We start from the raw sequence: 15,046 nt of genomic DNA on the forward strand, positions 1-15,046 counted from the left end.
CAATTAGAAACTTTGAGATGTGTTCAACCTCAATTTCATTCCAGTGTTGCGGGGAACACAGGATTAAGGTTTTCTATAGTTCTCTCTTAAAAGAAACCTAGGTGGACTGCCTAGACAATTAGATCTTTGCACGTGTGTCCATAGGATTTTGGGAGAATTGATATAATTTATAATATTAGATTAAGACTTGAATGGAGCAACATGAACCCTGACGTACTTGGAATAAAGCCTATTTATTTTTATTGTTGTCGTAGATATAGAAAACCTCATCTTGGCAGAAATATTTTCATTTAGTAATTTAACTGTAAGAAACCAACCTTCAAGTTGAGTAATCAAGATGTGTATATGTATATAAATACTTTATACATAGACATATCCAGTGGTGCTCTATGTACAAAAATGACCACAGGATATCAAATACAACTGCTAAATTTTACAAGTCTTCATCTGGTTCATATTCTTCTGAATCTTCTTCATCAATAGCCACGATTTTGGCAACCGTTACACCTTTCCCAGAAGCTATCAATTTAGGAGTGTTGGCATGAATCTTAAATGCCAGCCTCGAATTCTTTTTCATCGCGTCATGATTCATGACTATCCCACATGCTTCATCTTCTTTCTTCAAGTCACTAGGTGGCAAGAAACAGTCCATAGAGAGTCCCTTTATGTTGAAGTCGACTTCTTCAATGGTCCAGACTTCTTCCATCTTTGTTCTGGTGTGTCCTTCTGAGTTCTCGCCAAACCTGAATAGAGAAACTGATGTCCTGCCGCCATGTGCGAAGTTAACCCCGTTAAGTGTTCGATAATCTTGAATTAATGACTCCATTGTTGTTTCCCAGAATACATCATTTCCAGGGGCTTTTATTCTTAGAAGATGAGTGTCCTCTAGATTTATTAAAAGGCCTGTTCTTTGGCTGAAGTATCCGTAAACGGTGTGCCTCATAATCTTTACATTGCTGCTGCTTCTTGCTTTCAGAGTTGAAGGATCTGCTTCAAGCTTTAATATAAAGCAGTCTTCCCCATTTACGGTCTTCTCTCCGACACATATGGAATTGGAGAATAAATTAGCAGTGGACCTTGGATCAAGACCCTGTTCAATTCATTTGGAAACCAATTAGTACATATGTAAAGAAAGGTGGATCCGGAAATATCTAAAATTACTAGAGTCAGAATGATCAGTGTAATCTTATATATTGTACATCTTAAACTTTTTTTGCTATGAAATCAATAGGTTCCGTTAAACCCAATATTTAACTCACAGAAGCCATCTTAAATCCGCCTATGTAAAATGTGAACAGAAATCCCTGTACATTCAATAATATAATACTACTTCCGTTTCAATTTAGGTGAATCTATTTCCTTTTTAGTATGTGCAAAAAGAATGACATCTTTTCATATTTGGAAACAATTTACCTTTATATAATGATTTATATCCACACAAAATATTTGTGTTTCATTTTACACCACAAGTTCAAAAGCCTTCTCTTTTTTTCCTAAACTCATGTGCTCAGTTAAATAGGTTCACCTAAATTATAATGGAGGGAGTATATATTATTTTGTTTTCTTTTTGTTCCCTTGGGCTTTCGGTCACAACGAGGTGTCATTTTAGTGCTGGCTTATTGTTTGCTACATTTCTATTGTTCCAATTTTGGCTAAAGGAACAAGTTGATGGGGTCAAGGTGTTTAAATTTATGGAATTTGGGTATACTCTAGCCATGTGATCCATAACGTGGAATTTGTAAATAGACTCGAGAAAAAAAGGACGGATTAGACACCAACCTAATGTTAACGTTGACTGCTTGATCCAGATCATAGAAAGATTAGGCTAACTGGCTAATTGGAATGCTTATTTGATTAAATAGTTGATTTGGTAAAATAGCATCCTAGGTCCACATGGAATGGCCGATAAGAGACCGAAAAGAAAATAAGAAAAAAGGTTTAAATAAAACCGGAAGAGATAGCTGGACCTTGGAAAAAGCAAAAGGAAAAAAGAAGTTTGAAGTAGGTCCCCTGGATAATTAAAGTCAAAAGAACACCAAACGAATTTTGAATAGGTTGACGGATTATTTCACACTTTAACAACTTCCAGGTAGATACCAGACACGAGACCCCTCACAACTGTGAAAGAACATAGCGCTGTCATTGAGAATCAAAGAATGTTTGTGTATCCACACACTATATATGGGATTCAAAAATAAACTCATTAGGCTACCAAAATTCCTTAAGTTGATGGAACAATTCATCTTTTCACTTAATTTTACTTTATAGTATTACATTATGATTAATAAATAAAGGGTAATATGAATAGAAAAAAGTACCTGTAAGGAACGACGAAGAGGCCTAGCAGGACCACGAGAGGCATGAGAATGGTGCCATGGAGTTTGTCTCCAGGCCACCTTACCATCACTTCCAGCACTGATTTTACACCCTGAAATGACTAGCTCTATGCTCCAAAGATCAGGTCTTTTCTGCCACAACACAAATCCTCCCATTTCCCCTGGCCCATTTTTCACGCTCTTGATATTCTTCATCACCTTGCCATTATTGTTCAACCCCATGCCGTCTCCCGCTATAAATTCTGACGCTAACATTTTTACCTTTCCCATAGCATACATGCTGTCAATTGAATTCAGAGCATGTTCTCCTCCTGCAGCAGCTATGTACTGTTGTACGATATACTTGGCCATTGAAGCCTCCTGTACAAGTAAGTATAAACCAATAATTCGTTAAGCAACATTCTCTTCATAAATATAGTTAATTGACTATTGTGGCTGTAAAATTTCTAGGAAGTTCAAATTTAAAAGTCTCGAAACAAGAAATTGCTGTTTTATTAAATGGACCAATGGGAATAAGATTTTGAGGTATAGTTTTTAAGGACTTACAATGGGATGATCATTGATCTTTTTGTTGAGAGAGTGGTCACAGCGGATGGGATGAGGGATCAAAGGGGCTCCAACAACGCCAAGCAAGAGCTGAATTTCAGCATTACGGCCGCCGAAAATGGAATCAGCAGACTTGTCATGAGTGTGAGACTTAACCCAAGATTTCATGTTATGCCATGACCTGTTCTTATGGGAAGCAAACATTTCTTCAGGGATGGGGACTTCGAGCACAGTTTCTAGTCCATCTTCTCTATCCAAGTTGGGGCACAGAGTCCTCATTTTGACAGGTTCTTGTGATTTGAAAGAAGAACACTTATTGTGGAAGAGAAAGTTGGGGGGGTTAGCAATGAAAGAAGAATAGAGCAGTGGAGTGGTAAAGAAAGAGGAGGAAGAGACTTGGATTGAAAGGGAGACTTTATTTGAAGCTAAAATTGAATAAAACAGAGGACCAACCGACCGTGGGCCGCCACTCCCTAACGTGCTCTTCTTTGTCTAAATGTCGTGACAGCACGCACTTCTCTGTCTCTCTGTTCCTTTTCCTACTGTTAGTTGAAATATTCCTATTTGGATACGCAAGAGAAAAAAAGATAAAGCAAAAAGGTAAAAGTGTCCATATGTATATCCTGTGTGATGTAACAGATGGATTACTTAATTAGATCACTCAAAGGTCCTTTTATGGTTTTCCCTTTTTTTCCATCATATGAAACACTATGGGAAAATCGGGGTACCTAGTCACTGTTTAGCAGTAATTGTTCAGTAACGATAATTGCAATTTTTCTCAGAAGTTTATTTCAAAATACGGAGTACTTGAATTTGGATCATTTTGGATTCCGTGAGAAAAACTTGAAAGTCTCTATTCCCTGCTTCTGCCGTTCTAGTTGTTGAAGAGACGGAAATAATATTTGCATATAAATCCTACAGCCATATGATTTGCATGAATAACGAGAGTCGCAGAACGTGGTCTTTCATTTTATTTTTTTTTCCACAGTAGCAGAAGCAGAATAATCGATGTTACTGTATACGGTCAAAATCGAGTTTGTTATTCGTATGACTAATCGAGATTGGGACGTGATAAACTAAGGCTCGGCCTCGTGTAGAATCATAATGCGAAGGAGGGTCGCCGAGCTCGTGATCCAGAGACCGATCAAGATCGAGATCGAGCAAAATCAAGACCGGTCACGATCAAAGTCGACCAAGATCGAGATCGAGCAAGTTAGAGACCGATCAAGATCGAGATCGGCCAAAATTGAGGAAAGCTTATCAAGCCAAAAAATATAAAACCGGAATATCCGTAATTGGACGAGAATCTCAGCGAAATCCCGTCTCATATCAAGGAGGGGCCAATTAATTAATCTATCATGAGATTCCTTACCGTATTTAGAAATTATATTAAGAATAAGACTTCCCTACTATATAAAGGGGGGTCTGATATTTGTAAGGGCAGATTCGTTCGGATTCATAAAACATAAAGCAATATACTATATTTCTTCTCGTTTTGATATCTAGTCATTTTGTTCTTCTATCAGTTACTCTCCATTCAGTTTGATGGTGATAAAATTTGAAGGCTTAGGCTAATTAATCCATTCGGTTTGCATTCATTTCTTTCATAATTAATTTCGATATTCATTTATATACTTTTTCCAATTTGTACCGAATTATACTACATATCCTTAGAATCGCGTATAAATTCAATTGATTATCCGTTTTTCGGGTAAATAGTTTGGTGCCCACTATGGAGCTAAGGATAATAGTGGTTATTTGATACAAATCTCTGTAAAACACACTATTTTACACTTACTCTTGGAAGTATCTTTGATTTCAGGCTAAAAATGACGAACTCTCAATTAATACATCTACATATCGACAACGAATCTGGTCATCAAGGGGAGAATAACAACGGGACGACCGGGGATGAAAGGCCACCTGCTGGCCCCATTGAAACTCGGGTCGTAGATCCGATTGAAGCTAATTCGCATGTGGCCATCGAAGCGAACCAACATTGTGGTCCCGAAAATAGCATCCATGGTGAATCCGATTGTTACACCCCATGTTTTCATACGTGGAAGTACGCCATAAGTAAATTGATATAAGCTCGAAAATGAGATGCCACATCCCGCATTTTCGTACGTTAAAGTTTCGTCGTAATCTAATCGATGTAAGTTCAGGAATGAGATTATTTGGAGATTATAAGTATTATGCTACTTCAAACAAGTGATGAGTAAATTCGTGAAGGTGAGAGGGTAAACAAATTGAAGAAAATGAATTTTCATCGAAGTTTGACATTTTGAGATAAATATGGTCCAAGCTACAATACCCCGTATTTATGGACTAGTGTCATGCAAGGTACCACATGAGCATAATAGAAAGGTGTGCAAAGTGTGTTAAAAGTGAGTAGTATTTTAAGTTATTTAAGATAATTCCTAATTATGTAGATAATTGGATAATTATTGGATAATGGAAGAATCAACAAGTTAATTAATAATTAGTGGATGATTAATTAAAGTCTTTGGACAAAGACTAAGCCAAAAACGTGGCAGCAATTGGAACAAAGATCAAAGACACAAAATGTGACTCTTAAAGTGCACAAGATAGGTGTCACAATTAAAGAATGAGGTGGCCAAGTCATCATATAAAATGGGGCCCACAACCCATAATTTTAAGAGCTTTTCCTACATTAATAAGTAAGTAACATTGGCTTGCTAAGTAACGTTTTGGATTCTCAAACAAGATTTAATAGGAATCTTTTACAAAGTGAGATTCTTATGCTTTCTAAGCTAATGAATGATATCTCAAACCAAGGAATTCATATGAAATCTTCAACAAAAAGTTACGGATGAACTTCAGCAAGAAAGGTTATACAATATGATGATCAAAATTTCATAACGTAACAGCAAGATTTCATAATGGATGGAATTCTCTTTCTCAAGAATATCATACGGATTTTTTTCCTACTTCAATCCGCCGTTACGTATTGTCACAATCAACGTGTATTAGAGGGATTGTCAAGAGAATCGACTCAGGGACGTTAAGGCTATCCCTTCTTTATTTTGGTATGATCTATAAGACACGAACAAAATGAGCAAATGCACAACTTTCATAAATGACTCTATTCATAGAAATACTAGGGATGTCTATATTCTTGATTCCCCATATAAATTATTATTATATCTTATGTTCATGGGTCTCAGAAAAATACGTATTTGATAAAGTTTATTCTACAGGCATAATAATTTTTATGACATTCCGAGAAATTTTATTAACGTATTTCTTATGCATTTCATGCATATATATATATTGACCAGATGGTGTTATATACGCGTATATATGTATATATATGTATATGGGATATGGGAAAATGTTACGGCGTTATATACGCACTACCACATGATCAGCTGGTATACGTTGATGATTTGCCCACAGTGGCCAAAATGATATGATGGGATGCCCTGAGAGGCTTGATGATGTTATGAACGCATATACCTATGCATTTATGACATTTATACGCATATGCATAACATTATAAAAATGAAATGATTCACAGAGCTATGCAGACGTACATGTCGAGTCTTTTTACTCCATGTTTCTCTCATGTCTATTATTTACTGATTTTCATTCCTTACATACTCGATACATTATTTGTACTGATATCCCTTTTGTCTGGGGATGCTGCGTTTCATGCCCGCAGGTCGAGAGTCCTCCAAGTAGGCGATCAGCTCAGCGGAAGATGTTGGTGCACTCTATTTGCTCTGGAGTTGCTTGGTTGGTCAGTATGATTTCGATGTGTATTGTTTGGTATGGCGGGGCTCCGTCCCGACCTTTGTGACAATTATGTATTCTTAGAGGCTTGTAGATAAAGGTCATGTATATGAAAGATTGTATGGCCTTGTCGGCTTATGTTTAGTATACGAGTGATCGTTTTGGGTCTTATAGGCTAGTATGTCATATGTATAAGTGTTTTCCCTCATGCTTTACTCCGGTTCATTTACCTATGATGGAATGATACGAAAGATACATTATGTTGGTACTCTGTTGCGTAAGTTACCGGGTGCCCATTGCGGCCCATCGGTTTGGGTCGTGACAAAAGTGGTATCAGAGCAGTTCTGTCTTAGGGAGTCTACAAGCCGTGTCTAGTAGAGTCTTGTTTATGGTTGTGTTGTGCACCACACTTATAAGTATGAGGCTACATGTCATTTAGGATTGTCACTCTTTCTTCTTACTCTAGATCATGTGGTAGAGCTCAGTTGTAAGAACTCAATTTACTAAAATCTATCTTATTCATAATACGACGACGCCTGCATTCAAGAAGACAGTTGGTAAGAGATATAACCGTGGAAGAGTTAATTCAGAGAAACTCAATTTTTGCATCATGATTATGATGGATAAATATGAGGTATTCTGTAGATCTTATGTGTATTAAGACGTGTAAGCTTCTTGATAAGGATCCCTAAGGCAAGAATGTCTATACACTCTTACGGTAAAAAGGAATAAGAGAATCGGAAGGTAGACACAAGTTTCAGCAAGTAAAAGAAGCAAGGTGAAGAAGGGTACGAGGTACCCAGTTAATGAAAATTAACAACATTTACAATTCAAGCAGAGAAATATGAGCATTTTTGAGTTACCTTCAATTGTAACAGAGGTATGTACAATTAGTCATACCCATCTCAGTTATGCTCCATGGGAGCCAACATATATAGTTTAAGAGAAGGACGGGATATCAGGACTCAGCTGGGGTTAAAGTAAACCAAAATGTTGAATGGATTGTTAGCGTTAGCTGACATTCCGAAGGATATTACGAATGTGCTAATAGATCTCCTTGTGAGACACCCAAATGGTGCACTCTAAAATAGTACAGTTAGATATGAATACTGCAAAGACAGGCACTAGAAGCCTTGAAGGGATAAATATTACCTTAGTTTGGCTACCGCCCCTAGTAGAGAGAGAATGTTAGGCAACCGGAAGAGCCAGTGGATGGAGCAAGGGGAGCTAAAAGCAAAAGAATGTCTTATTGAAGTTCTCAGAATAAAGTGATAGACAGAAAGGTTGGCAGGGAAATAAGCAGAGGGTTAATAAAGCATTATGAGTAAGATGTGATACATGGATGACAACGGTAGATCAAGAAAATGACAGTATTACAGAGTCTATAATCAAGTGAAGGAAAAGACGAGAGGTGACAGGCCTGGAGATAACAAAAGAGTATAGGCTATAAAGTCATATCCTCATTTCGAGAAATAAGCTCGTGACTCCAACGCGACTACCAGAAGGATAAGTTAGACTCTAGAGTAATAGAAATCAGTATGGGCTGGTGAACAAGACAAACTAAACATGAACTAGGGACTGAGTGATTAGATAATAGTCGGTGTCGTAAGAATTTTAGATTTCATTCCGGCGATTATATAATGAACGACAGAAGAATAACCTTTAATGGTCATTCAGGAAGACGCTTTCCCTAAAGCAAGCAATGTGAGAAAAGTTAAGCTTAAGGGACTATGTGTGCCAGATACACTAAGTGTCACCCTCACAAGTAAGGAATTTTGTTATCCTTGGTACAGAAGGATTACCGCGAGGCGAGTAAGGATCATCGATGATGTGAAAAGATGCCAAAGATGAGAAGGCAAAACATCTATACGTAGATCATCATAGCACTAAATCTTAGTGCTCCCCTAAAGGGGGAATATGGTGTGATGTGGCATTAAGTCATAATTAAGTGGTTCTAGTAACTAAAGAATGGTAAATGAAGAGTGCGACAAAAATGAAAAGGGGATGAGATTGCACTTATTCAAATCCTACAGATGCGCTATGATTCCAGAATATTATGCAAGCACGACGTCAAGGAGAGGAAGTAAGGGTTCCTGCCCGAGATGTTATTAATAAATAAGGAGCCAGTGCGAGAGGTAAGTTAAGACAAAGGAAATAACCCAGAAAAGATTACACGGAATATTGATATAAGAATGGCCAACGAGTAGTTAGTAGTTGATCCAGGAAGAGCCTAGTTATGGCTAAACAAGAGGACACAAACAAATCAATAGATTGTGCAAGATGAACATAGAAAACCCCAACATTGGGAATTTTGTCTCGCAGATATGACATCGTGATCCTTGAGAAATATTCAGATATGAGTTGGGGTAGTTAAAGGTACCGTATGAGTATTATGGGAATAAAAGAGAGTGCCACTAGGAAGACCATCAAAATATCAAATCAGAAGCAACCCTACAAGTACAAGGGAGTGGGGGTAAGTAACTACGGATAATTATATGCGAGGAAGAACATCAAATATTTTATTGGGTATACAATGTAATAAGCCCGCAGCTTTACAAGAGTCAGAGGGTCTTCCCTAAGTACAACAACGAAAGACTAGCTGAGGAAATAAGGAAAAAAGCTTGAACCTAAGCAAAGTGACCTAAAGAGGAAATGGTCTTGTAACAACGGTCTCACTACAAAATTTTATGCACTCCAAAAGAAAGTGGCACCTACCATGGCTAATGAGCAGGGAATAAAACCAAAAGTAATATTCGAGACCATATGAGTTGCACAAAAATTTTGGCATGCGTGAGAGCTCAGATAAGCTAAGTATGCACCCAACAAGGGGGCAAAAAGACCAGGAAAAGCAATTGCTTACGTTTGAAGAAACCTAAGATGGAACGATAGTAATTATTCGATTAATGATTAGTCGTAGAAGACTCCGGTATAAGTTAAAAGAAGGAATTGGGTCCAGGTCATAGACAAATGATTGAATCATTAGAAGATTGTATCATGGTTTTCCATAGCGTTTATGAAAGGCTAAAGTAATACCATGAGTCGCAGATCGGAAGATAACTTACGGCTATATAAAGGCTGATCAGAAGGAAGAGGGAACTAAAAAGTTACATCAACAAAGTAAATCAGGAGTCTGATTATTGGGCCCAGAAAATTATAAAAATCGTGATTGAGGACACTGCATAATCACTCTTAATATCATAGATACAAGAGAGATAGTACAACAACCATATTCTATAACGGCTTTACGATAAAGCCAGTTAGAAAAGTACTAGCCTCATAAGAAGTCAGTATGAAGCTCCCACCGGATTGTGTATGCACCAGAGGTGCAAGTATTATAATAGTGCTTCAAGTCGTGGATGTGAATTATACCTATGTGGAAGGGAGGTCATAAAAGAGATAGAAGATGTGAATATGAGATTTTAAGGTAAGTAAGGTAAAGGTAAACAACGTACGAGATACTCAGGTGCAGAAGGTTGTGAATGATCTATACTTCAGATAAAGGGCTAGAAGCATTGGTATTCGGTATCTAGGACTGATAGCAGCGTCGTCAGTGGCATATCTTCCAGCCTATGGTTTCTAGGTATCGAGAAGTCTAGTTAAGAGAGTAAAGAAGATTTAGAGACGATGCGATGTCTCGCTTGATGTTCCAGAATAACGCAAGGAAATCTATGGTGCAAGCAAGTTGAAGGAAGGTTGCGAGTAGTATAAACGAATATGTGTAGGTTGCAAGCTAAAGTATGGTAAAGCGACAAGGTTTTAGGAAGACAGGAATAAGGATAAGAAAGGGCGAGTGAGAAAGTGACGAGAATGGATAAGTCATCGGGATTAAGCCCATGAAAATAAGAGAGCTTATGGTTTCTCTAAGTCATAGAAAGCTTAGTATAGTCTGAATGAACTCAAAGGAGTCTAAGACTAGTAGCATTTAGAAGAAATGGAATACTGCCCTGATAGTAGAATAAGGGTGTAATTGTGATAGATGAAGGATGTCGTTTGGGCCTGCGATTAAGTAATGATTTCATGAATTTTACAAGATTAAAATACCCACGTAAGGTGAATCACATTGGGATGCTATGAAATACGGTTATGGAAGTATAGTATCGCCCCTAGGTGGATCAGTCTAATTACTTCGAATGTTCCACGATGAAATGTGAGCCCTAGTGGTTACATAAGAGGTTTCAAGTTATCAGTGGTATATTGTAGATCAATATGGAGGTGAATCAACAACGGATGGACAAAATTCACAAAATATGAGGTGAGATTATGCCGTCATTCTTAAGATGAACAGTAATGAGGAAGCATTAAAGGACTTAGACGTATACATATAGTATAAGCAACGAGATTAACCTAGAGTTTGGTAGCAGACCTCAGTAACGATAAATCGAGGTAAGAGTTATGGTGTAGTATGACCTACCTAGATGCAGTAAAGTCATACGAATGGATAACCGGGGCTATGAAATAAGATATAACAACATTCGTAAGTTCAACAAAGTATCGAGCGAAGAACTTCATTGTTCTTATAGATGCCCTGAGGGACATCGTATTAAGATCTGTATATGTTCACAAAATGAGGCCTAGGGATTGGCTAAAAGCTGGAGGAAAAAGAAGAGAAGAGTCGCATAGGCGCACTTACAAGGTCAGAGTCGTACAGGCTGCATGATAGAAAGTAACAACAAATGACATTGGAAGGATTCCGACCATAAGTCGTGGTGTGAGAAAGAGGCCTAAGGGGGGAATGCCTTGGCCTTAGGATTTATTCACAGAACAATTGCTTAGATGGAAAGGAGATTACTAAAGTATTCAGAAGACATAGGTTATGAAAAAGATAAGTGCATCAGTCAACATTCGAGGACAAATGTTCCAAAGGGGGGAATAATGTTACACCCCATGTTTTCATACATGGAAGTACGCCATAAGTAAATTGATATAAGCTCGAAAATGAGATGTCACATCCCGCATTTTCGTACGTTAAAGTATCATCGTAAGCTAATCGACGTAAGTTCGGGAATGAGATTATTTGGAGATTATAAGCATTATGCTACTTCAAACAAGTGATGAGTAAATTCGTGAAGTTGAGAGGGTAAGTAAATTGAAGAAAATGATTTTTTGTCAAAGTTTGACATTTTGAGATAAAATATAGTCCAAGCTACAATACCATGTATTTATGGACTAGTGTCATACAAGGTACCACATGAGCATAATAGAAAGGTGTGCAAAGTGTGTTAAAAGTGAGTAGTATTTTAAGTAATTTGAGATAATTCCTAATTATGTGGATAATTGAATAATTATTGGATAATGGGGGAATTAACAAGTTAATTAATAATTAGTGGATGATTAATTAAAGTCTTTGGACAAAGACTAAGCCAAAAACGTGGCAGAAATTGGAACAAAGATCAAAGACACAAAATGTGACTCTTAAAGTGCATAAGATAGGTGTCACAATTAAAGAATGAGGTGGCCAAGTCATCATATAAAGTAAGGCCCACAACCCATAATCTTAAGAGTTTTTCCTACATTATTAAGTGAGTAACATTGGCTTGCTAAGTAACGTTTTGGATTCTCAAACAAGATTTAATAGGAATCTTTTACAAAGTGAGATTCTTATGCTTTCTAAGCTAATGAATGATATCTCAAACCAAGGAATTCATATGAAATCTTCAACAAAAAGTTACGGATGAACTTCAGCAAGAAAGGTTATCCAATATGATGATCAAAATTTCATAACGTAACAACAAGATTTCATAACGGATGGAATTCTCTTTCTCAAGAATATCATACGGATTTTTTCCCTACTTCGATCTATCGTTACGTTTTGTTGCAATCAACGTGTGTTAGAGGGATTATCAAGAGAATCGACTCAAGTATGTTAAGGCTATCCCTTCTTTATTTTGGTATGATCTATACGACATGAACAAAATGAGCAAATGCACAACATTCATAAATGACTCTATTCATAGAAATACTAGGGGTGTCTATATTCTTGATTCCCCATGTGAATTATTATTATATCTTCTGTTCATGGGTCTCAGAAAAATACGTATTTGATAAAGTTTATCCGACAGGCATATTGATTTTTATGACATTCCGAAAAATTTTATTAACGTATTTCTTATGCATTTCATGCATCTATATATATATATATATATATTGACCCATGACCGGATGGCGTTATATACGCGTATATATGTATATGGGATATGGAAAAAGGTTACGGCGTTATATACGCACTACCACCTGATCAGCTGGTATACGTTGATGATTTACCCACTGTGGCCGAAATGATATGACGGGATGCCCTCAAAGGTTTGATGATGTTATGAACGCATATACCTATGAATTTATGATATTTATATGCATATGCATGACATTATAAAAATAAAATGATTCACAGAGCTATGTAGACGTACATGTCGAGTCTTTTTACTCCATGTTTCTCTCATGTCTATTATTTACTGATTTTCATTCCTTACATACTCTGTACAATATTTGTACTGACATCCCTTTTACCTGGGGATGCTGCGTTTCATGCCCGCAGGTCGAGAGTCCTCCAAGTAGGCGATTAGCTCAGCGGAAGATGTTGGTGCACTCTATTTGCTCCGGAGTTTCTTGGTTGGTCAGTATGATTTAGATGTGTATTGTTTGGTATGGCGGGGCTCTGTCCCGACCTTTGTGACAATTATGTATTCTTAGAGGCTTGTAGACAAAGGTCATGTATATGAAAGATTGTATGGCCTTGTCGGTTTATGTTCAGTGTACGAGTGATCGTTTTGGGTCTTATAGGCCAGTATGTCATATGTATAAGTTTATACCCTCGTGATTTACTCCGCTTCATTTACCTGTGATGGAATGATACGAAATATACGTTATGTTGGTACTCGGTTGCGTAAGGTACCAGGTGTCTGTCGCAGCCCATCGATTTGGGTCGTGACACCGATCTGCAGTTTGAAATACCCAAAATATTGGAAAAGACGGGATCAGCCTGCGTATGATCTTCGAAATGCTGTAAGCTCAACAGGTGGCAATAGCTCAGTTGCAGAGCCAAACCTAGGTATCGAGCAGGGCTGAGCCTGGTCCATCCCAAGAAGTCATCTACAGAACGGGGCCCGTTGTGGTAATGTCAAATGAACCAGAATCGGGAACTAACCCCGAAAGTATAAAGATGCTCGAGGAACTGACGAAACGGATAGAATTAGGGAAAAGAGGATCGAAGCAAATGATAAGAAAATGGAAACTTATAACTCCATGGTCGATCAGATCCCGGGGGAACCACCGATATTGAAGGGTTTGGATTCCAAAAGGTTTGTACAAAATCCTTTCCCTCGGGCGTAGTTCCCAAACCGATCCCCAAGAAGTTCCGCATGCCCGAGATTCCTATGTTTAATGGAACGACCGACCCCAACGAGCATGTCACCTCTTATACGTGTGCTATTAAAGGGAATGATCTAGAGGACGACGAGATCGAATCCGTATTACTAAATAAATTTGGGGAAACCCTATCAAAGGGAGCAATGATATGGTATCATAATTTACAACCTAACTCTATTGGTTCTTCTACCATACTTGCTAATTCTTTTGTAAAAGCACACGCCGGAGCCATAAAGGTCGAGACTAGGAAGTTGAACCTTTTCAAGGTGAAGCAAAATGAGAACAAGATGCTAAGAGAGTTTGTATCTCGTTTCCAAATGGATCGAATGGATCTACCACCGGTCACAGACAATTGGGCCGTTCAAGCTTTCACCCAAGGACTAAATGAACGAAGCTCAGTGGCTTCACAGCAGTTAAAGCAGAACTTGATTGAGTACCCGGTTGTTACCTGGGCCGATATACATAATCGATATCAATCAAAGATTAGAGTCGAAGATGACCAGCTGGGGGCTACTTCTGGTTCCGCTACCAAAAGAGATATCGATCGAGAACCGAGGATGAACAGGGATCGATACCAGCCGTATAATAGAGATCGTAGGGGCAACGTACATGGGCACAACTCCATACTAGGTGAGAGGATAAGCGATCGAGGCCAAGGCTCTCGAGGGATGATCATCAAGAACGGGTTTGATAGGCACACCGTACCTAAGGAAGCACCACGATTGTCGGAGTATAACTTCAATGTTGATGCATCCGCCATGGTATCGGCTATCAGATGCATCGAAGATACTAAATGGCCTCAACCTCTGTAGACCGATCCAACCCAAAGAAATCCCAATCAAGTATGCAAGTATCATGGCACCCATGGCCACATAACGGAAGATTGCAGGCAGTTGAGAGAAGAAGTAGCCCGGTTATTCAATGAAGGGCACCTTCGGGAGTTTGTAAGTGATCGGGGCAAGAATCACTTCAAAAGCAGAGAGTTCAATAGACAAAATGAGCAAGAAGAACTGCAACACATTATTCACATAATTATCAGAGGGATT

General features: G+C 38.1%; 1 protein-coding gene across 1 annotated transcript; it reads right to left on the reverse strand.

The window, feature by feature from the left end:
• Positions 1-271: 271 nt before the first annotated feature.
• On the reverse strand, positions 272-3,268 carry LOC104086981 (uncharacterized). The gene is made up of 3 exons (XM_009591348.4): positions 2,883-3,268; positions 2,319-2,696; positions 272-1,090 (listed from the first exon to the last, which is right to left on the reverse strand). Exons 1-3 carry the CDS (start codon positions 3,159-3,161, stop codon positions 434-436), a joined length of 1,314 nt encoding a protein of 437 aa, XP_009589643.1. The 5' UTR covers positions 3,162-3,268; the 3' UTR covers positions 272-433.
• Between the last annotated feature and the right edge of the window lie 11,778 nt (positions 3,269-15,046).

This window comes from Nicotiana tomentosiformis, chromosome 3 (assembly GCF_000390325.3).
Source record: "Nicotiana tomentosiformis chromosome 3, ASM39032v3, whole genome shotgun sequence".
In the NCBI taxonomy this organism is placed as follows: Eukaryota; Viridiplantae; Streptophyta; class Magnoliopsida; order Solanales; family Solanaceae; genus Nicotiana; species Nicotiana tomentosiformis.